This window comes from Agelaius tricolor, unplaced genomic scaffold (assembly GCF_023055355.1).
Source record: "Agelaius tricolor isolate 1412-34295 unplaced genomic scaffold, bAgeTri1.0.p SCAF_66, whole genome shotgun sequence".
In the NCBI taxonomy this organism is placed as follows: Eukaryota; Metazoa; Chordata; class Aves; order Passeriformes; family Icteridae; genus Agelaius; species Agelaius tricolor.
This window is the reverse complement of record NW_027269326.1, coordinates 644,719-667,790: the sequence shown is the minus strand read 5'-3', so window position 1 is coordinate 667,790 and position 23,072 is coordinate 644,719. Positions and strand designations below refer to the sequence as shown.

General features: G+C 55.0%; 1 protein-coding gene across 50 annotated transcripts in view; it reads right to left on the bottom strand.

Moving 5' to 3' along the window:
- MEF2D (myocyte enhancer factor 2D) overlaps positions 1–23,072 on the bottom strand; it is a 107,437-nt gene that overhangs the window by 49,195 nt on the left and 35,170 nt on the right. For all 50 annotated transcript variants that reach the window (XM_071417050.1, XM_071417053.1, XM_071417051.1 and 47 more), the window contains exons 3-4: positions 11,507–11,820; positions 3,019–3,222 (exon numbers count right to left, since the gene is read on the bottom strand). In XM_071417050.1, coding sequence (XP_071273151.1) covers positions 3,019–3,222; positions 11,507–11,560 — 258 coding nt within the window. In that variant the 5' untranslated portion in view covers positions 11,561–11,820. The remainder of the gene's footprint in view (positions 1–3,018; positions 3,223–11,506; positions 11,821–23,072) is intronic.

Below are 23,072 nucleotides of genomic sequence, written 5' to 3'. Positions count from 1 at the left end.
TGTAAACATTGTACACGTAGTTTTTAGTATAAAGACATAACCCTGCCCTGGGGGCAGGCAGAGTGCCTGGAACTGCCCTGCTGGATGGACCTCGGCAGGGCAGGAGAGAATTTTTTATAGATAAGAAACAATAAACAACCTTGAGAGCGAGAAATGAAGAGCCCTGACTGCTTCTTCAAGTGCTTGGGCTGGGAAAAGAGACTTTGGAACTTTTCTTGGGGTCACTGTGAGCAGCAGAGATCCCAACAGGGAATGGGCCCCAAAAGGCAGCTGGGGTGTGGGACCCCTCCTGAGCTAGGGCTGGGTATGCTCAGCATGGAGCAGCTCTGCCTCTCACTAAACATCCACAGGAGAAACCCCTCGAGGACATTCCTGTGCCCTCAGTCCCACCCTCAGATGCACCTCCCCAGCACCAGAAACCAGGAGATCTCATGTTTGCTGTTGTTTTCAAACGTAATTTGGACAGAGCAACTCATCCTGCCTTGAGCTGTGGTACCAGTGCTGCTGGCCCCAGCCTGGCAATGCTTGGCTTAACCCTCCAGAGCCACTGCTCGCTCCCCTTCCAGCAGAAAAACAAAATCAAGAGGCTTCTGCCTCAATTCCTCCAGGTCCTGGCTGCTCCTCATCCTTCCTGAGATGCTGCCAGAGCCACTCAGGGCCGAATCCCTCAGCAGGAAGGGCAGGCAGACATCACAGGGAAGGTGGGCTGATGCAGCAGCCCCTTGAAATCCACTTAAAATCACATTCGGTGGGAAATTCCCAGCCTGGGCTGTCACAGTCTCTAAATGCTCAATGTGGGGAAGCTTCCAGAACGAGAAGAAACTTTTTGTGAGTCAAGTTCAACTGGGAGCCACCAAGAAACAGGAGATAAATTGGATTTGTGTGCAGTGGGGACACAGCTGGGCTGTTGGAACCTGACCTGGGTGAGGAGAAACAGAAATGAGCACCGAGAGTAGGAATGGAGGGGCTCGGATTGAGAAAATATTAAAAAATCTTCAAGCAACCCCAACTCCTCCCAGACAACACAAAGATGAGGAGGGATGCTTGAGCAGCCTCCAAACCTGCCTGCACCCCAGCAGGTTTTGCTCCATGAGAGCTCTGCCAGCAATCCAAGCCGAGCCCGGCGTGTTTGGGTTTTTTTCCCTGCCATCCACCAATATCCTTCCGCTCCCGATGTTCCTCTCTGGCTGGCTTTGGATGCAGATCCAGCTTTTCATGTGGTGCAAACACAACGTTTCTTTGGGTGCCAAGGACTGTGTGTAACTTGTCGGCTTGGGAGTGTTTGCATCTTGGACCATAAGGGAACAGAGAAGGCTGCCCAAAATGTTTATGGTATTTTTAGGCCAAGACAAATCTGTTCGGTGCTGCGAGCGCGGGCTGAGCATCCCGGAGAGGCTGCCAGCATCTGCACAGCAAAAAGGGGCATGACCTGCATCCAACTGGCCAAAAAGGACATTTTGGAACCATTTTTAAGGCCCCTACAAAGCTCTGCTGTGGCAGAAGGGTCTCCAAACCCCTAGCAAAGGAAGGCAGATGCTGCGAGATGCTCGGCTCAGCCATGGGGTGAAAACCTCAAGTTCAAATCTCTCAAAAAGATACATTTTACAGAGCATAAAAAAGAAGAGGAAAGAAAGATTTTTGGGGCAAGAGGCAGGCTGGGTTTTTTTTCCCTTCCCCATGAAATCAAAGGCTGAGCACACTTGCCAAGGGGCACCAAAGGAATTCAAAGGCAGAAGCAGTGCAGGCTGTGCTGCTCCACTCTGCCACCAGTGGCTCTGAGGGCATTAACTGCTGCCCATAAAGTCACTAATTACAAAGCCAAGCCCTTCATTTGCCTGTCTGTCCTGGTTTAATGGCAGCTGCCCCCATGCTGAGGACTCTGCAGCTCCATCTGCCCAGCCACTGTGAGGGGGAGGATGTGACCAAGGACCCAGGCACTGCTGGCACTGTCCTGAGAGCCACATGTGCCCCCTTGTCCCAGAGATGCTCTGCCAGCACCAGGGACAAGGACAAAGCTGAGCAGAGGGCCTTGAAGTGAGCAGAGCTTGGGCACGGTGCCAGTGGCAGTGCTGGGCATGGGTCAGACTGAGCGTGCTTGGGCCATCCCTGGAGACCCACAAAACACAGCCAGACAGGCCTTGAGCAAACCCACCAAGCCATGAGCTTGGCCATGCTTTGAGCAGGCCCTGGACCATCCCACCTGGACCATCCCATGAGCTTGGCCATGCCTTGAGCAGGCCCTGGACCATCCCATGAGCTTGGCCATGCTTTGAGCAGGCCCTGGACCATCCCATGAGCTTGGCCATGCCTTGAGCAGTTCCTGGACCATCCCATGAGCTTGGCCATGCTTTGAGCAGGCCCTGGACCATCCCATGAGCTTGGCCATGCTTTGAGCAGGCCCTGGACCATCCCATGAGCTTGGCCATGCTTTGAGCAGGCCCTGGTCCATCCCACCTGGTCCATCCATGAGCTTGGCCATGCTTTGAGCAGGCCCTGGACCATCCCATGAGCTTGGCCATGCTTTGAGCAGGCCCTGGTCCATCCCACCTGGTCCATCCATGAGCTTGGCCATGCTTTGAGCAGGCCCTGGTACATCCCAGCTGGTCCATCCCTCCTGAATTCCCCTGCAATTTGGCCACCGGTGCCCTCCCACAACCTCACTGTGTCTGAATATCAGGTGGGGGCAGTGTCACCAGCTGCACCAGGTATTTCAGAACAATGCCACCAGCTGCACCAGGCAGTCCAGCAGCAGCCCCAAATCCACCTCATGGTTTGTCTGGATTCCACAGCAGGGTCCAACACAGCAAACCTGCCCCTCAAGCTTCAGGCCAGCGGATCACCACACAACTGGAGACAACTCTACCACCCAGAACAGAGTTATTTTCACGGCTTTGCTGAACCCAAACCACGCCAAATCCACCTGAGTGTGGCAGATCTGCTTGCCCCATGCCCTCCCTGCGTGCAGAGCGGTCCCAGCCTCAGCCCTGGCCCCAGCCTGGTGGCACAGCTGGGCCTCACCTCGATGATGTCGGCGTTGGTCCGGCTCTCGTGGGGCTCGTTGTACTCGGTGTACTTGAGCAGCACCTTGTCCATGTCGGTGCTGGCATACTGGAACAGCTTGTTGGAGTGGTTGAAGATGATGAGGGCGATCTCACAGTCGCACAGCACGCTCAGCTCGTAGGCTTTCTTCATCAAGCCAAACTTACGCTTGGTGAAGGTCACCTGAAAGCAAGGACAGCCACGGTCAGAAGCTGTGGCCACGCTGCCAGCAGCTCCCAGAGGCAAATGGAATGACCACTGGGGGAAGAGGAAAAGGAAGAAGGGGAATGCAGAAGGAATATTCTGTCTCAGTTTCCCCAACTGGAGCCAACCCCAAGCTCTCCTCTCTCGCCTCCCTCTTCCCAACGGTTCCTATTGCTGCCTATTTTGGGATCCTCCAAAGGCAGACACTTCACAAGCACAAAGATGATTATCAGCCTTGGAAATCACATATTGCCAAATCAAGAGAAAATAAATTTCAGCAAAATCCCCAGCAGAGCTGCCATCTGTCCGGGGGCTGCGGGTTTTTAAGTGGAATATTCAAGCCATGGAGATCTTGTCCTCTCTCACTGCAGCTGTGCTGTGAGTGCCCAACCCTGGGGGCCACAGAGCTGGGGCTCAGCACCCCAAAACCACCCAGGGGTAACCACTCTCCTGCTCACCAGCCCCCATTGATCCCTCCCCCAAGGGCACCATGAGCCCCCCTGTGCCAGGGGCTGCCCAGCTGCCACTTCCACCTTGCTGAACCAAAACCTCCCACCTTGCTGTCCCTTTGTGGGACCTCACTGGGGGGTTCTCCTTTCCTTGCCTGCCCAAATGGGGTCCCCTGTCTCCCCAGCCTGCCCTGCTTTGAGCTGTGAGCAGAGCAGGAGCGATCCTGAGGGCTGGGGCTGGGTGCTGGCTCCAGCAGCAGCTCCAGCTGCAGGGCAGACGTTGGGCTGTGACTCCCAGCCCACGCTCAGCTCTCACCACCACACTCCTAACAGGAGCCAGCTGCTGGAGAAGGAGCTGGTTTGGGGCTCCCTGGCCCTGCTGCAGTGCAGACAGAGCTGCTGAGGGTCCCCCACCCCCTGAACAGGCAGCACGCTGATGGGGAAGGCACGAGGCTTGGCCAATGCCCTCCGAGCAAATAAAAAAACAGAAGAAGAAAAGAAGAGGCAGGAGGTCATGGCTTTGTGCTAAGCATTGCTCTGGGAGCAAAGCAGCCTCCAGGGAAGGGTTGGAGATGAGCTGAGATGCCCTGGGGTGCCAAGACCTGCTCCCTTCTCCACGTGGGAAGGTTGCACTCCACTCTGGGCCTCCACCACAGCATCAATTTTGCAAGTGAACACCTTTAATTTGCAGAGCTGAGGAAGGAGAGTGAATGAGGCTGCTGCATCCCAGCCACAGGCCATGGAGCTGCCAGCAGCACCCAAAATGCAGCCTCAGGGTCCTGCAGCCCTGGAGACAAAGCCACGAGTGGCAGGAGGGCAGGGGCAGCTCTGGGCACACTTGGCAAGGGGAGCTGCTGCCCCGTCCCCAGCACCTCCCAGAGATAATTAAGCAGTAATGAGATTCTGCTCTAATCACCTCGGCCCCTGGCAAGCGCTGGGCTGGTCCCTGTGCTGCTGTGGCCGCCACGTGCGCCCGCTCTGGGCTCTCACATCACACCAGCAGCACCCCAGAGCACCCTGCTCAAATGGAATCACCTGAGGGCAGCTCCTTTCACCGACAGCTCCCCCTCCCCAGCAGCATTCTGCACTTCTCACCCACCCAAAACCTCTGCTGGGGGGCAGCTCCCAGCACCAGGAGCTGGCAGTGCCACAGGTGGGAGCCAGCTGTGCTTCTGCTCCTGCAGCTGTGGCAGGACAGGCTCTGAAACCAAAACCTGGTATCTCTGCCCCCTTCCCCAGCAGGACCTGGTATCTCTGCCCCCTTCCCCAGCAGGACCTGTCTTCCTGACCCCCTTTGCCAGCAGGACCTGTCTCTCTGTCCCCTTCCCTACAGGACCTGTCCCTCTGTCCCCTTCCCCACCAAAACCTGGCCCTCTTCCCCCTTCCCCACCAAAACTTGTCCCTTTGTCCTCCTCCCCAACAGGACCTGTCTCTCTGTCCCCTTCCCTAACAGGACCTGTCTTCCTGACCCCCTTCCCCACCAAATCCTGTCCCTTTGTCCCCTTCCCCACCAAAACCTGTTTCCCTGCCCCTTTTCCCAGCAGGATCTGTCCCTTTGTCCCCCTCCCCAGCAGGACCTGTCTCCCTGACCCCCTTCCCCACCAAAACCTGTCCCTCTGTCCCTTTTCCCAGCAGGACTTGTCCGTCTGCCCCCTTCCCCACCAAAACCTGGCCCTCTTCCCCCTTCCCCACCAAAACTTGTCCCTTTGTCCTCCTCCCCAACAGGACCTGTCCCTTTGTACCCCTCCCCACCAAAATCTGTCCCTCTGCCCCTTTTCCCAACAGGACCTGTCCCTCTGTCCCTTTTCCCACCAGGACCTGTCCCTCTGCCCCTTTTCCAAGCAGGACTTGTCCCTCTGCCCCTTTCCCCACCAAAACCTGTCTCTCTGCCCCTTTCCCCACCAGGACCTGTCCCTCTGTCCCTTTTCCCAGCATGACCTGTCTCTCTGCCCCTTTCCCCACCAGGACCTGCCCCTCTGTCCCTCTTTCCCCACCAGGACCTGCCCCTCTGTCCCTGCTGGGGTGGCCTCCAGGCTCTGCCTGACCCTCCAAGCAGCTGGAGGAGCCCCAGCAGGAAAACACCTGAGGGTCTCCACCAGAACAAAGAGCCCAGGGTTGTTCCTGCAGCCACAGAGCCAGGGACAACCGGCCAAACCACACCTTGATGGGCTCAGCCACCAAGACTGGAGGCAGTGAGGTGAGGCTGAGATGTGGGGTTCAAACCATGGGGCAGCTCTTGGCCTTGAAGAGCAGGGACAAAACACGGTCTGGGTTCTGCCCTGGAGGCAATGAGGTGAGGCTGAGATGTGGGGTTCAAACCATGGGGCAGCTCTTGGCTTTGAAGAGCAGGGACAAAACATGGTCTGGGTTGTGCCCTCGAGCAGTGAAGAGTGTGGGGTCACCTCCCCCAAATCCACCAGCAACCTGGGCACAGCTCAGCAGAACACAAACCACCAAATCACCCCTGTAGAGATGAGGGGATGCTCCCTCTGCAGACAGAGCCCTCTCTATTGGCACCATCTTGCAGGGAAAAGCAAAGATTTGCCCTTTAGCCACCACATCACACAAAAGCATCACCTACCAGGGCTTTGTGCATCCACTCATGACCTGGGACAGAAACCTCAAACCTCCCCTGACACTGTGCATGAGCCTCATCTAGAAGAATTAACCTTGTAAGTCTAAGAGGGTAATCAAATCTCATGCTCCAGGGCCTAAGCCGATCACCAAAGGGGTCAGGAAGGAATTACTGCCCCACACTAGCAGGGATTTTTTGCCTTTCCCCTGATGTAAAGCATATTGGCAGTTGCCAGAGTCAGCAGCCTGGCCCTGAAGGACTGATGGCCTGATCTGTTGTGGCAAATCCTCTGCACTAATTCCTCTAATGACATTAGTGACTCTTACTTGCTCCTCTCCTCCCCTGGGTTTGGCTGCTGCTGGAATTCACACAATCACACACTGGGCTGGGTTGGAAGGGATCTAAACGCTCATCTTGTCCCACCCCCTGACATGGGCAGGGGCATCTTCAACTATCCCAGGCTGCTCCAAGCCTTGTCCAGCCAAATATTGCCAAATATTGCCAAATATTGCCAAATTGGTGAGAGGGGAGAGCCTGGGGTTGGGGCCTTGGACATTTCCAGGGATGGGGCATCCACAGCTTCTCTGTGCCAGGGCCTTCCCACCCTCACAGGGAACAATTTTCTCCTGATATCCAACCTAAATCTCCCTCTTTTCAGTTTAAAACCATTCCCCCTTTGTCCTGTCACTCCAGGTCCTTCTCCAAAGTTCCTCCCCAGCTTCCCAGAGCCCCTTTAGATCTCCATGGAGCCTCCTCCAGGCTGAACAGCCCCAGCCTGGCTCCAGAGCAGAGGGGCTCCAGCCCTCAGAGCAGCTCTGTGGCCTCCTCTGGACCCACTGCAGCAGCTCCACGTCCTGCTGGAGCCTCTTGTGGCCACCACCACTGGGGAACCCCTCATTCTCCAGGGCATCCCTGCACTATTCCCACTGCTGTCCGCCCCAGGCATCCCAAGGAGACACCAGGACATCCCAAGGAGTCACCAGGACATCCCAAGGAGCCACCCAGGAATGCCAAGGAGCTGCCAGGATGTGCCAAGGAGCCACCAGGTCATGCCAAGGAGCTGCCAGGATGTGCCAAGGAGCCACCAGGTCATGCCAAGGAGCTGCCAGGATGTGCCAAGGAGCCACCAGGTCATGCCAAGGAGCCACCAGGACATCCCAAGGAGCCACCCAGGACATCCCAAGGAGCCACCAGGGAATGCCAAGGAGACACCAGGACGTGCCAAGGAGCTGCCAGGATGTGCCAAGGAGCCACCCAGGAATGTCAAGGAGCCACCAGGGAATGCCAAGGAGCCACCAAGGAATGCCAAGGAGCCACCCAGGGAATGCCAAGGAGCCACCAGGACATCCCAAGGAGCCACCAGGACATGCCAAGGAGCCACCAAGGAATGCCAAGGAGCCACCCAGGAATGCCAAGGAGCTGCCAGGACATGCCAAGGACCACCCCAGCATGCCAAGGAGCCACCAGGGAATGCCAAGGAGCCACCCAGGAATGCCAAGGAGCCACCAGGACGTGCCAAGGAGCCACCAGGACGTGCCAAGGAGCTGCCAGGATATGCCAAGGAGCCACCCAGGAATGTCAAGGAGCCAGCAGGATGTGCCAAGGAGCCACCCAGGAATGCCAAGGAGCCACCAAGGAATGCCAAGGAGACACCAGGACATCCCAAGGAACCACCAAGGAATGACAAGGACCACCCCAGCATGCCAAGGAGCCACCAGGAATGCCAAAGAGCCATCAGGGAATGCCAAGAAGCCACCCAGGGAATGCCAAGGAGCCACCAGGACGTGCCAAGGAGCTGCCAGGACGTGCCAAGGACAGTGTCTGGCACAGCTGGGGCATCCAGCCCTGCATTCCAGCAGCCCAGGAGAGCTGACTGTGCCCCCTGCCCCCAGCCAGAGCAGGGGGAGAGCTGCCCTTAGGGCAGGGCTGGGCTGAGGATGCTCCCAGGCTGGGTTTAAGGCAGCTGAGGGTGCTCCCAGGCTGGGTTTAAGGCAGCTGAGGATGCTCCCAGGCTGGGTTTAAGGCAGCTGAGGAGGTTCCAGGCTGGGTTTAAGGCAGTGAGGATGCTCCCAGGCTGGGTTTAAGGCAGCTGAGGATGCTCCCAGGCTGGGTTTAAGGCAGCTGAGGATGCTCCCAGGCTGGGTTTAAGGCAGTTCAGGATGCTCCCAAGCTGGGTTTAAGGACTGGGTTGAGGATGCTCCCAGGCTGGGTTTAAGGCAGTTCAGGATGCTCCCAGGCTGGGTTTAAGGCAGTGAGGATGCTCCCAGGCTGGGTTTAAGGCAGTGAGGATGCTCCCAAGCTGGGTTTAAGGACTGGGTTGAGGATGCTCCCAGGCTGGGTTTAAGGCAGCTGAGGATGCTCCCAGGCTGGGTTTAGGGCAGCTGAGGATGCTCCCAGGCTGGGTTTAAGGCAGCTGAGGAGGTTCCAGGCTGGGTTTAAGGGCTGGGTTGAGGATGCTCCCAGGCTGGGTTTAAGGCAGCTGAGGAGGTTCCAGGCTGGGTTTAGGGCAGCTGAGGATGCTCCCAGGCTGGGTTTAAGGCAGTGAGGATGCTCCCAGGCTGGGTTTAGGGCAGTTGAGGAGGTTCCAGGCTGGGTTTAAGGCAGTGAGGATGCTCCCAGGCTGGGTTTAAGGCAGTGAGGATGCTCCCAGGCTGGGTTTAGGGCAGCTGAGGGTGCTCCCAGGCTGGGTTTAAGGCAGTTCAGGATGCTCCCAAGCTGGGTTTAAGGCAGTTCAGGATGCTCCCAAGCTGGGTTTAAGGACTGGGTTGAGGATGCTCCCAGGCTGGGTTTAAGGCAGTGAGGATGCTCCCAGGCTGGGTTTAAGGCAGTGAGGATGCTCCCAGGCTGGGTTTAAGGCAGCTGAGGATGCTCCCAGGCTGGGTTTAAGGCAGCTGAGGATGCTCCCAGGCTGGGTTTAAGGCAGTTCAGGATGCTCCCAGGCTGGGTTTAGGGCAGTGAGGATGCTCCCAGGCTGGGTTTAAGGCAGTGAGGATGCTCCCAAGCTGGGTTTAAGGACTGGGTTGAGGATGCTCCCAGGCTGGGTTTAAGGCAGTGAGGATGCTCCCAGGCTGGGTTTAGGGCAGTTTAGCTGGCAGCCTGCAGCACACATCAGCTCCTCACCACTGACCCACAGCAACAGCAGGAGAGGGAGGGGAGTGAGAAGCCAGAGGTGGCTCTGGGGACACCTCAGTGCAGCCTTGCAGCTCTTAAGGGGCTTAGCAAACACACACAGAGGGACTTCTTACATGGGGAGATGGTGGTGGGACAAGGGGCAGAGTTTCAAACTGAAAAAGGGGAGATTTAGAGGGGATATTGGAAGGAAATTTTTCCTGGGAGGGTGGGGAGGCCCTGGCACAGGTGCCCAGAGCAGCTGAGGCTGCCCCATCCCTGGCAGTGCCCAAGGCCAGGTTGGGCAGGGCTTGGAGCAGCCTGGGACAGTGGAAGGTGTCCCTGCCATGGCAGGGGGGTGGGATGAGATGGACTTTTAAGATCCCTTCCAACCCAAACCATTCCATTTTTCTATGAGATAAAATAACACGGGACACTTGTGACTCTGGGGATCAGATCCTGGCATTGCATGGCCCAGGAGAGTGCAGCAAGAGGCTTCTGCCCCTCTTTACAGCTCCTCCCACAGTGGATGGAGCAGACCCCACTGCCTGCAGCAATCCTTTATCATGAAATGTCCCATCTTCCTGTATGTTTTCCTGTATGTCCTTTTTTCCCAAAGAAAGAGAGCAGTGAAAATTGATTGCAAAGCTGTGCTGCTGACCAATTTACCAATTTACACCCCATCTGATGGGGATGGCTGCTGGGAAGCAAAGCAAGATGTGCTGCACTGGCTTGGAGAGCGACGCTCCCGTGCTGGGTTTTGGAAGAACCAGCCCAGCCAGGAAAAACCAGGGTCCCCCAGCCCTGGAACTGGGATTTGGGGACACCTGATGTCAGAGATGCACCAAAGCCATCATCACACCCAGCCATGCAGAAAGCAACTCCTGCTGCCAAATCCCACCCTCAGCAAGGGTCTTCATCTCCAGCCAGGGCTGAAGAGCTGCTCATCCCTCAGGAACATCCCATCACTCAGCTGTGCCTCCTTCCTTTCCCCAAGGTCTATCCAGCCATTCCCCTCCAGCATTACCAATTATTTTCCATTTGTCTGAACAAGGCTCCAGTCACTGCAGATCCCTCATTCCCCCTCTGCACCCCATAAAATACACTCCAGATCCTCCCACAACCCCTAAGGCTCTGTTTCCTCCTCATGATGGATCTAAACAGCCCCAGGAGCAACTGGGACATCAGCAGAAAGAATCTGATGCCCACCCCAGCCCCCATCACCACGTGAAGCTATAATGAGGAAAATCTGCCATTTCCTATTGTTTTGCTGAGGAGCAATAAAGTGGTTCACCCAATTCTGTTCTCTGACACTCTTTAAGGATTAACAATATATCCACATGCTTTTTTTGCTGGTTTTTTTTTTTTCTGTTTTTCTGGAGTGAAAGTGGCAGGAAAGAAGTGTGGCAAGTCATGCTGGACTAAAGGCAGAGGCTTGGATCTGCTGAGCCAAACTCCAGGAGCACAGAAAGCAAAGGGAGCTGCCTGGAAGTCCTGTGGTAATGGGAAATACATGGCCAGAGTCATCCCAGAGCAAACCTGGGCTGGCAAAGTGCTGCTGCTCCACCATTCCAGTTGAAGGAACATGGAAATTTGGGAATAATCTGCTGGTTTTTGTTTTCCCTCTGAGATACATGAATGCATTCCTACACACATGCACATGCGTGTCTCGGGCTTGGCTTCAAAAGAGCCCCAAGGAAAAAAGCCCTGGAGTCATTTAAGTCTACAATTGAGGGGGGAAAAAAAAAAAAAAAAGGGAATAATTGGAGTTGTTTGCGTTCAGCAAAATGGATACTTGTTGTGGCTGTTTATGATTGGAAAAACCACATGGAAAATGTCAACTGAAATATATTTTCTGCGAGACAAAAATAAGAAATAAAAAAAAAAACAGGGGGGGGGACTAAGTGGGGAAGATACTTTCTTCTGGAAAAGCACTTAGATGGAAAGAGCTCCAAGAGCTCCAAGGCGAGGAGGAGCAACGCCTTGGTCCTGGATCCGCCTGGATCCGGCCTAAATCTCAGCTTGTTTTATGGATTGGGAAAAGCACGGCTCTGGTAGCCCTGGAGGGATGGGAATGGGTGATTCTGAAGCCCCAGGGGGAGCAGGGGCAGCAGGGACACACAGCACTGACCTGCCGGTTGCGCTCGTCCGTGATCCGCTGGATCTGGATCTTTTTCCTCCCCATCTTCTCGGGAAATCCTCAGCGCAGCCGGGACCACTGGGGCTCAGCGAGGGGAGCAGCAACCCCACTTTAGAATGCTTGCATCAAAAAGCTTTGGATGGGGTGGGGGGGCTTTGCTCTCGGATGGAAAACAAACCCAAAAAAAGCCAAAACCAAAAATAAAAAAAAAAAAAAAATGTTGGCGCGGCTCCGTGCTCAGTTCATGGTACCGTCCTGCACAGGCAGATCCAGCGGGGACGAGGAGGCAGCAGCTGCTCAGAAACCTGCACAGGACAGAGACAGCAGTGAGACTCTGCTCCCAAACCCCACACAGGCCCAGAACCCAGCCAGATCCCAGCCCCAGGCCAGAGTGGGCTCTGCTGCTTTGTCCCAGCCAGCTCGGGGCCAGGAGAGCTGCAGAGGGATTTATGGATTTATTTATCCAAACTGGTCTCCAAGAAGCCCGAGGATGGAGGCCAGGAACACACATGGCACAGGACACACGATGCTGGGTGAGGAGGAGGAGGTGGCAGCAGTGAGCCCCTGAATCACTGCTCCTCTGTGACACTCCAGGCTTTTTTTTCCTTTTCTTTTTTTTTTTGCTCTTAATAAAGTCATAAGCAGTCGAGTGGCTGGTGATTAGCTTGGGCAATTTAAATCCGTCTCCAGTTTCTGCACTAATCTCCAATTTGGAATTTTTAAAATGTCTTTCTTTGATTGCTTGAAAGGAACCTCATAACCAGGCACAGACACCCAATTCTTGTAGGAAAGGAGGACTCTGAAGGCAGCTGAGACAGCCAGGCCTTCACTGGGCTCAGCCACAGGGTGTTTCCATGGATCTGGGGCTTGGCTTGTGCCCAAAACTCTCCCCAAAGGGACGAGTTCTGCAGCTCTCAGGGGCTCCCACGTGAATCTGCATCCCCCAGCAGCAGAGGCTGCACCCAGATGTACCAGGGCACCTCCTGGCACAGCCCCCCAGCCCATCTCATGTCATTTCCCAGCACTGTGCTGCACTGCAGGGACAAAGAGGGAACTCCAGCCAGTTCATTTTCCACAGGTATGTCCTTCTCCCTGCTCTGAGCAGCTGGGTAACAGCAGTGATAACGCTGCATTTAAGGCAAGGTGCCCTGTGCCAAGACCCAGGCAAAGGGAAAAGCCAGTCCCAAAATAGCTTCCTATCTGCCAAAACTTGGCAGCCCCCAGCCTGACACAAAAAGCATTAAAAAAACCCCAAAAAACCAGGTTTTTCTCCCATATTCAAAGCAGCAGCCACAGCCAACCTGACCAAGCTCCTCCTGCTCCTCTCCCACCCCAGAGCACCCCCAGACCCTGCTGAAGACCTTGGCCCCATCCTTCAGCTCCTCATCAGACCATGCTCCAACAAGAAACCCAAATGGTCTCACTACCACACTCAGTTTTGGGGTTCACTGAGTCACGTGAGTCACTTCATCTTTTTCTCTGCTTTTTTTGGGGGGGGGGAATTAATCATGGTGCATCATGTTCTGTGGTTCCCCATCCTGACACCCACAATTTGCCCTCCAGGGAGGATGAGGTATGGGGAGGTCATGAAGAAGACCAGAGAGACAAAGGGCAGCAAAACCTGGGTTTTTTACCCATAAATCCCATCAGTAAAAGACTCTTTGCAAGGACAGATCATACAGGGATGGCATTTAATTCTTAAGTAATTATTTACCAAAATAGGTGCATGTTTCCTTCCCAGCAGCAAAATGGGAGCGACCATGCAGCTGTGAGGAGCACTGTCACCATGGGGAACACTGAGCCAGTGCTAGGGGCATCCTTTGGCTGCTGCTGCCCATCCCACCATGGAAAGCCCCAAAAATACAAGTCCCAGAGCATCACCAGCTCCAGAGCATCACCAGTTTCAAGGCATAACCAGCTCCAGAGCATCACCAGTTTTGGGGCATCACCAGTTTCAAGGCATAACCAGTTTCAAAGCATCACCAGTTCTGGGGCATCACCAGTTTTGGGGCATCACCAGTTTTGGGGCATCACCAGTTCCAAGCATCACCAGCTCCAGAGCATCACCAGCTCCAGAGCATCACCAGTTTCAAAGCATCACCAGTTTCAGAGCATCACCAGTTTTGGGGCATCACCAGTTTTGGAGCATCACCAGTTTCAAAGCATCAACAGCTCCAGAGCATCACCAGTTTCAGGGCATCACCAGTTTTGGGGCATCACCAGTTTTGGAGCATCACCAGTTTCAAAGCATCAACAGCTCCAGAGCATCACCAGCTCTGGGGCATCACCAGTTCTGGGGCATCACCAGTCCCAGAGCATCACCGGTTTTGGGGCATCACCAGTTCCAAGCATCACCAGCTCCAGAGAATCACCAGTTTGGGGGCATCACCACTTCCAGTGCATCACCAGCTCCAGAGCATCACCAGTTTCAGGGCATCACCAGTTTTGGGGCATCACCAGTTCCAGAGCATCACCAGTTCCAGAGCATCACCAGTTCCAGAGCATCACCAGCTCCAGGGCATCACCAGCTCCAGGGCATCACCAGTTCCAGAGCATCACCAGCTCCGGGGCATCACCAGTTCCAGAGCATCACCAGTTCCAGAGCATCACCAGCTCTAGGGCATCACCAGTTTTGGGGCATCACCAGCTCCAGGGCATCACCAGTTCTGGGGCATCACTGCTCCAGCTCACACCATGTGAGCATCCCTCGAAAGTCAGTGATAAAGCAAGACCCAAAAGGAAAATGAGGATTTTTATTTCATCCACCTGGAGCATCCTCTTGGTATTTCCCTCACTTTGAGCCCACCCAGGAGAGACCCCACAGCCCAAAGGCTCAGAACCAGGGTGAGGATTTTGCACACACACCAAGAAATTTTGGAAGAGGGGGAACTTTTTGTCGGGTTTGCTTTGCTGCTTTTCCCTTCAGAGTCGCCACTTCTCTAAACTGGCTGAAAAATATTCACCTTCAACATCTTCAAAACCACCAGCAGCAGCACAAAGCAGCAACAGCTCCACAACCAGACACAGGGCAAGATGCTAATTCTTTCCGTGTGCTGCAGCTCTTGGACAGAGAAAGCCTCTGAAAGACAGCGGATTTACTGTCCAAACCAGAGAGGAACTCTCCAGAAGCAACAATAAACACTGCAGAACAACGGGCAGTAAATTCCAACTGAGTGAAAGGAAACATATTTTAACACAATTTCGTTGTGGGACTTGTTCACAGGATGCTATGGCAGCCAAAAGCTGCACGGTGCTCTAAGAGATGAGATGTTTGCAGGGATGAAGAAAAAGGCCCAGGGCTGCTCATCCCTGCCCTCAGCTCCACACCAGCTGCTGTTTCTTACATGGGAGCAGTGAATTTCCAACCACATTCCTCTCCCCAGGCCACAAACACAGCCCAAGTGTTTCAAACCAAATCCCCTTTTTCAACCACCAAACCGGGTTCCTCCTGCTGCTCTGAGTCCTGACTCTGCATCCTCAGCACCTTGGGGACAATGGTCCCAGCCTCAGGGTTTGCTCGTGCTGCTGGATAAAGTTTTCCACAGGAAAAAGGTGATTTGACAGGTTTTTGCTCATCATCATGGCGAGAAAAGGAGCTGCCATGTGATGCTCTTGACCCCTGTACCCTGCAGGAGAAGGAAAAAACCCCATGGGGAGGGCAGCCCTAGGATGGGGTGAGGAGGAGGGATGGAGAAGAGCACAGAATGTTTGCTGCCCTCCAAATGCACCTGACAGAGGGGATTTCAAACCCCTCCCTTTTCTCTTCATGGAATTGGGGTTTTGGGGTGACTTCATTTGTTTTTAGGTTGGGTTTTTTCCCCCACCGTATTTTTAAACCCAGGTATTTTCACGTTTCCTGCCCAGGTGGCTCTTTCAGAAAGTCCAACCACTGGTTTGAGTTTCTGAACAGCAGCTGGAAGGGCAAGAAACCTGGAGAGCTGCCCTCATCTCTGCTGGCCCTGCTGCTGCTGGGGCTCAGCCCCAGCCCAGGAGGATCCCTGGAGCTCCCTCTCCCTCACCACCACATTGCTTTGGCTCCCTCACTGCCCAGCCTGAGGCACCCAGAGCACCCAGGACCCTCCTCTGTGCTCAGGGGGGATTCAAGCACCTGAACCAGCACCAAGATCACCCAGGACCCTCCTCTGTGCTCAGGTGGAATTCAAGCACCTGAACCAGCACCAAGATCACCCAGGACCCTCCCTCTGTGCTCAGGTGGAATTCAAGCACCTGAACCAGCACCAAGATTCACCCAGGACCCTCCTCTGTGCTCAGGTGGAATTCAAGCATCTGAACCAGCACCAAGATTCACCCAGGACCCTCCTCTGTGATCAGGTGGAATTTAAGCATCTGAACAAGCACCAAGATCACCCAGGACCCTCCTCTGTGATCAGGGGGAATTCAAGCACCTGAACCAGCACCCAGAGCACAGGACTGCCACAAGGAGCTGAGCTGCTAAATAACTTCTCACTTTGGGGGTCTTGAATGATTTTCTAAACAATAACCCCGCTCATTAAAGCATCATCTCCTCCTTCTCAGACAGCAGCTTCTTCCTTTCTCCTGAGCCTCGTTTTCCAAGGAAACCACGGAGCATCCCAGCTCCCCCACCCTGACAAGGAGGGTCCAAGGGCATGGAAAAGGACCTGCAAATCCGCTGGAAAAAAGCCAGCCCGAGCCTGTGGCACTGGCAGGAGTCTCAGGCAGGATCAGGGAGCTGAGCATGAGAAGCTCTGGGCTGGAGGAGCTCCCCCCTCCCCGCACTCAGCTCGCACAAGTGTGACTATCACGGCAATTAGCACACATGCCAATTAACTCCGAGCAGGTGCTGGTTAACTCTGTGCTGAGTAATTCATCCCCGGCTCCCAGTAAATTGCTCCAAATTGGAGAGACAGGCGAGAGAGCAGAGTTAGCATTTTGCAAACGGGAGGGGGAAAAAGAAAGAAAAAGCGCAGAGGAATCTCAGCTGGGAGATGTTTTTACAAAACAAGGAATCTGGGGAGCTGAGCACACAGAGGAGCTGATATCTCTTTCAAGTCTTTATTTCTGGATTATTTTTTTTTTTTTAATCTGCTGTACAAACTTCTGATCTGGTTCACCTACTTCTAAGTGGTTTCACCTTTGCTTTTTTGCTCAGGCAGCGGGGGGCTCTGCACTGCTCCATAACTCGTCCCTTTTCCAGCCCCACGTTTCTCTGGGCACAAGCAGGGGACGCTGAGAGCCTCACATCCACTTTCTACGGCCGTTTGCTATTTTTAATATACTTTTATTGCATCCCTTTTTAGTTGCTCCTTACTAAAGTTAGCTCGACACACCGCCCCTCTCCAGAGCAAAGGAATTCTGCTGCCCTTCCTTAACACCCCCCTTGCAGTGCTCTGTGCTCTCAGCACAATGTCAGCTGAAAGAAACCAAACCTTGGCCATGCAGCTGCAGAGGCAAGATCAAAAAGATTAATCTGAAAGCTTTAGGAAGATAAATAAAGGCAAATAAACGCATCCTTTCCAAAAAAATGTATTTTCCTTTGGAGCTCTTTGCTTTTTCCCAGCATGTGGCACCGTGCTCCTCAGTGCAGGGACACACAGCAGAGCCAGTGACATGAGGGAGGGCAAAATTGGGATGGGTTGGCACCTGTTCAAGGGATGTTTTCCTGATCTCCATCCCCAAAACAGGCCCAGTGCAACGAGGACATCCTTGGCTGCAAGGAAACCTGCAAAAGGAGCTTCAAAGGACATTTGAAGGTTGGGAAAAGGAGAAAAATGCTGCCCTGTGAAGACACAGCTCATCTTATGGAGGCACAGAAAGTCCCAGCTTGGAGGGAGAGATGCAGGTGACAGGCATGGCAGGTCACAGCCCAGGCCAGCAGCTGCTCCCTCCAGGCACCCAATGCTGCCACTGAGGGACCAACCCAGCTCTTACCCAAGATTTGCAGAAAACACCTCCCCAAGATGTGTTTCTCCTTAACAGGCTCCATCCCATCGAGGTCTGGCTGAGAGTAAAGGGAGGCTCCTCTCTGCCACAATCCCCCCCTCTCCCAAGGAGCAGGAACTGAATTAATGGACCCAAGCCCCAGCACATTTTGGGGGCTGTCAGGTTTACCCACATACAGAAATGACAGCAGTAACTTGTCCCAGCCTTGCAGCTTCTCTGTGGGAAAAAGGTCATGGCAAGGGAGTTTCAGCACACAGCCAGTGGGCAGGTGGGGTACAAGGTGGTACAGAGCTCTACAATGGTCAGATTCTTAAAGCTCATCTCATCCCCCCTCTCTGTCACCCACTCACAGGGACACAGTTCTTCCCAGGACCCCACAGATTTCTTCCCAGGACCCCACAGATTTCTTCCCAGGACCCCACAGATTTCTTGCCAGGCCCTTTGGCAGTGGGAAGCCTTGCTCCATCACTCCAGGTCCTTGTTCAAAGTTCCTCTCCAGCTCTCCTGGAGCTCCTTTCCACACTGGATGGAGCTCCAAGGTGTCCCCAGACTCCCCTACAGCCCCAGCTCCTCCAGCCTGGCTCCAGAGCAGAGGGGATCCAGCCCTCAGGGCATCTCCATGCTCTCCTCTGGACTCACTCCAGGACATTTGTGCTCTTCCTCCTGAGCTGGAGGCAGCACTGCAGGGGTGTCTCACCAGAGTGGGGCAGAGGGGCACAATCCTGGCCCCTCACAGGCTGTGGGACCAGCTGGGCACAGCAGTGGCTCTCCAGGCTGCCAGCACTGACAGCTGGGCCATGCCCATCTCCCTGTCCACACCAACTCACCCTGTCTGTCCCCTCAGGCAGGAGAGCCCAGGTGAGGAATGCAAACCAAGCCCTGAGCTGGCCTGCAGTGGGAAGTGGCTTACACCACACTGAGCCCCTCACTGGCCCTGCTGGGTGAGGGAACAGAGCAAGGGGGGAGGAAGCAGTGATGCTTTGGAGGTGGCAGTGGTGCTTTGGAGGTGGCAGTGATGCTTTGGAGGTGGCAGTGGTGCTTTGGAGGTGGCAGTGGTGTTTTGGAGGTGGCAGTGATGTTTTGGAGGTGGCAGTGATGTTTTGGAGGTGGCAGTGATGTTTTGGAGGTGGCAGTGATGCTTTGGAGGTGGCAGTGATGCTTTAGAGGTGGCAGTGGTGCTTTGGAGGTGGCAGTGATGTTTTGGAGGTGGCAGTGATGCTTTAGAGGTGGCAGTGGTGCTTTGGAGGTGGCAGTGATGTTTTGGAGGTGGCAGTGGTGCTTTGGAGGTGGCAGTGATGTTTTGGAGGTGGCAATGGTGCTTTGGAGGTGGCAGTGATGCTCTGGAGGTGGCAGTGATGTTTTGGAGGTGGCAGTGGTGCTTTGGAGGTGGCAGTGATGCTCTCGAGGTGGCAGTGATGCTTTGGAGGTGGCAGTGGTGCTTTGGAGGTGGCAGTGGTGCTTTGGAGGTGGCAGTGGTGCTTTGGAGGTGGCAGTGATGCTCTCGAGGTGGCAGTGATGTTTTGAAGGTGGCAGTGGTGCTTTGGAGGTGGCCAAGAGCAGCTGCTGCACCACTCCTGCCCCAAAGCTGCAGCTTTTAGCTCAAGCAGCAGCTGCATGGGGAGGTGAGATGGCCCCACTGCCCCAGCAGCCCCCAGCCCAGCTGAGACCCCTGCACCTGCTGCCAACAGCCACCAAAAGCAGCTGCAAATAAAGAGCAGCTGCAGCTGAGGTCTCTGAGCCTCACCTTGAGGACACCAAGTCCTGCACTGACACAGAGCAAAGCCACTTCCCCACCCATGGCCAGGCCTGGATCCCATCCCTTAAGGACATGGATTTAGCTCAAGTCACCTCTTGAACCCGCCTGTTTAACTGCACTCCTTGCCTTCCTGTTTCCTTTCTTGCTGCCTCTTGTGAGCTAATTGTTGTTTTTTTAACATATCCTCCATGCTGACACCAAGGACTTTTAGTTTCCTTCTGTGTGGTTTCTGGATCAGCAGGACTGACTTCCTTCTCCTTTGCAAAGCCCCTTCCCTAAAACACACAGCCAGAGCTCATGTTAACCTTGCTCTTCCTCTCTGGCAAAGGCCCTGGCACGGTGCTGGCTGCCAGCCCTGCTCTGCTGTGCCACGGGGGCAGTGCTGCCAGGGCAATGTGGCCCTCAGGAGGGATGCAGCACCCAGGGATGTGCCTGGCAGGGCAGCAAGGGAGGTGCCAGCGAGTCCCCAGCACCCTGAGGGACTCCAACTCGCCAGCTTTGCATTGTTTAGCACCTCTTTATCTCCAAACCGAGATAAAAACCGCACAAACATGCTCGAGTCTCCTCCAAAGCTTCTATTCTGGTTTCAGGATGATGCTATCTGGGTTCCTGTGTCGAACCTCCAGATGCAGGCAGGGGGAGGGGAGAGGAAGGCGCCCGAACCGTGGCTCCAGAGCAAACCTCCTGCTCAGAAACGCAGCTGCCCGACCCTGCCCGGGGCCAAATCCCGCTGGCCAGGCAGGTGCCAGCCCAGTGCTGAGCTGCCAACCCTCCTGCACCCCTGGCAGGGCTCAGATTTCCCGGGGATGGGCAGCCAAAGCAGCCCCCAGCTCCTCCTGGCAGCTGCAGGTAGCTCAGGGGAGCAGCAGTGAGGATTCAGGATTCAGTGAGGATTCAGGATTCAGTGAGGATTCAGGCAGGCCCCCAAGGAATTGGAAAGACACACACACACACACACACACACAGATATTCCTGACCCAGATTCAGGCACTCTCCGAAGAAAAGCAGATGCCAAGCGTGCAACCAGCTCTGCTGAGCTGTAACAAAACCTCACATCGTGCCAAGCCCAGCCCTGGCACTGGAGAACTGGTGCTTGCTGAGCAAGGGTGGGTGAAAGGAAGGATTTGGGGGAAATTATTAAACTGGGGTTGATCTTCTCTTCTCCCACATTGTGTGTGCCAGAGTCAGACACCAGCACAGGGTGACAGTCCCAACAGCAGCACAAGGGTGACAGTCCCAACAGCAGCACAGGGGTGACAGTCCCAACAGCAGCACAAGGGTGACAGTCCCAACACCAGCACAGGGATGACAGTCCCAACAGCAGCACAGGGATGGGGATGACAGTCCCAACACCAGCACAAGTATGTCAGTGCCAACATCAGCACAAGGGTGACAATGCCAACATCAGCACAAGGGTGACAGTCCCAACACCAGCACAGGGATGACAGTCCCAACACCAGCACAGGGATGAGAGTGCCAACACCAGTACAGGGATGTCAGTCCCAACATCAGCACAGGAGTGACAGTCCCAACATCAGCACAAGGATGACACCAGCACAGGGATGGGGATATCAGTCCCAACATCAGCACAGGGTGACAGTGCCAACACCAGCACAAGTGTCAGTCCCAACATCAGCACAGGGTGACAGTCCCAACACCAGCACAAGGGTGACAGTGCCAACACCAGTACAAGGGTGTCAGTCCCAACATCAGCACAAGGGTGACAGTCCCAACACCAGCACAGGGATGTCAGTCCCAACACCAGCACAGGGATGACAGTCCCAACACCAGCACAGGGGTGACAGTCCCAACAGCAGCACAGGGATGGGGATGTCAGTCCCAACATCAGCACAAGTATGTCAGTGCCAACATCAGCACAGGGTGACAGTGCCAACACCAGCACAGGGATGTCAGTCCCAACACCAGCACAGGGATGGGGATGTCAGTCCCAACATCAGCACAGGGTGACAGTGCCAACACCAGCACAGGGTGACAGTCCCAACAGCAGCACAGGGTGACAGTGCCAACACCAGCACAGGGATGTCAGTCCCAACACCAGCACAGGGATGTCAGTCCCAACAGCAGCACAAGAACTGGAGGCAGCACCCAAAGCAGGAACCCTGGTGCCCTACAGCCCAGATCACAGTTTCATCCCTGGTGCCCTACAGCCCAGATCACAGTTTCATCCCACACCACAGGCAGCCAGGGATGCCAGCACATGCACAGAACACCCAGCACATCCCAAACTGGGGACATGTTCTGCACAGACAGGGTGACAGTGACCTCCTCTGCACTGCCAGCACAGCCAAGGACAGCAGAAGCTGGAGGGGACACAGGGCAGGAGCTCCACTGGCAAACCCACAGCCCTGCTTGGTGCTGTCCAAAAGCCAACCAGGGAACCCTCACCCGAGGCAAGGACCCAGTTTCAGGAAGGAAAAGCCTCTGGGACCAGGACAAGCAGGGCCTTGCAGCCCCTCACACCACTTGGCTTCCCAGAGAGGCAGCTGGTCCTCTCTCCTGGAGATGCTACAGGGAGGGAGGAGCCACTGCAGGGCTTGGAGTGAAACAGCAGGGCTTGGACAGTCCCCTACTAAAGGGACCTTCAGAGCACCCTGAGAACAGCTACCAAAGGTGATGCAGCTGCCAGATTAAGCCTCATGACCTTGAGCAGTGACCTTGGTGGTGGCATCCTTGCAGCAGAGGTCACCCTGAGCCTGACTGTGCTGTCCCAGGTGGCTCAGCAGCTTCTTCAGGTGTGCCCATCCAGGCTGGGAACCCTGCATGCCCTGGGGGCACCTCAAATATGCCCAGAGCATCCCCTTCCCCAGTGGTACCAACTGCATCCACCCTCATCTCCTTCCACCTTTCACCCTCCATCCCCAACCCCTCCCATCCCCATCTTCACACCCAGGGAGCAGCAGCCAGACCCCTAAAGCTGCTCCCCCCCTTCCCCCATGTTCTCCATCTCTCACCAGCTCCACAGGTGCTCCCTGGGGGCACCCCAGAGCTTCCCCTTCCCCAGTGGTACCAACAGCAGGCACAGGGCAGCCCTGTGCCATCCCTATCCACCCTCCAGCCCTTTCTATCCTCACTCCCAGCCACCCTCATCCCCTTTCACCTTCCATCCCCATTTATCCTCCATCCCTATTTACCCTCCATCCTCATTTATCCTCCATCCCCATTTACCCTCCATCCCCATTTACCCTCCATCCCCCATTTATCCTCCATCCCCATTTATCCTCCATCCCCATTCACCCTCCATCCCCATTCACCCTGAATCCCCATTTACCCTCCATCCCTATTTACCCTCCATCCCCATTCACCCTCCATTCCCATTTACCCTCCATCCTCATTCACCCTCCATCCTCATTCACCCTCCATCCCCATTTACCCTCCATCCCTATTTACCCTCCATCCCCATTTACCCTCCATCCTCATTTACCCTCCATCCCCATTCACCCTCCATCCCCATTTACCCTCCATCCCCATTTACCCTCCATCCTCATTCACCCTCCATCCCCATTTATCCTCCATCCCCCATTTACCCTCCATCCCCATTTATACTCCATCCTCATTTACTCTCCATCCCCATTCACCCTCCATCCCCATTTATCCTCCATCCCCATTTATCCTCCATCCCTATTTACCCTCCATCCCCATTCACCCTCCATCCCCCATTTATCCTCCATCCTCATTCACCCTCCATCCCCATTTACCCTCCATCCCCATTCACCCTCCATCCCCATTTATCCTCCATCCCTATTTACCCTCCATCCTCATTCATCCTCCATCCCCATTTACCCTCCATCCCAACCCAACCCCATCCCAATTTCCCCAACCACTCCCATCCCAATTTCCCCCTTCACACCCAGGGAGCAG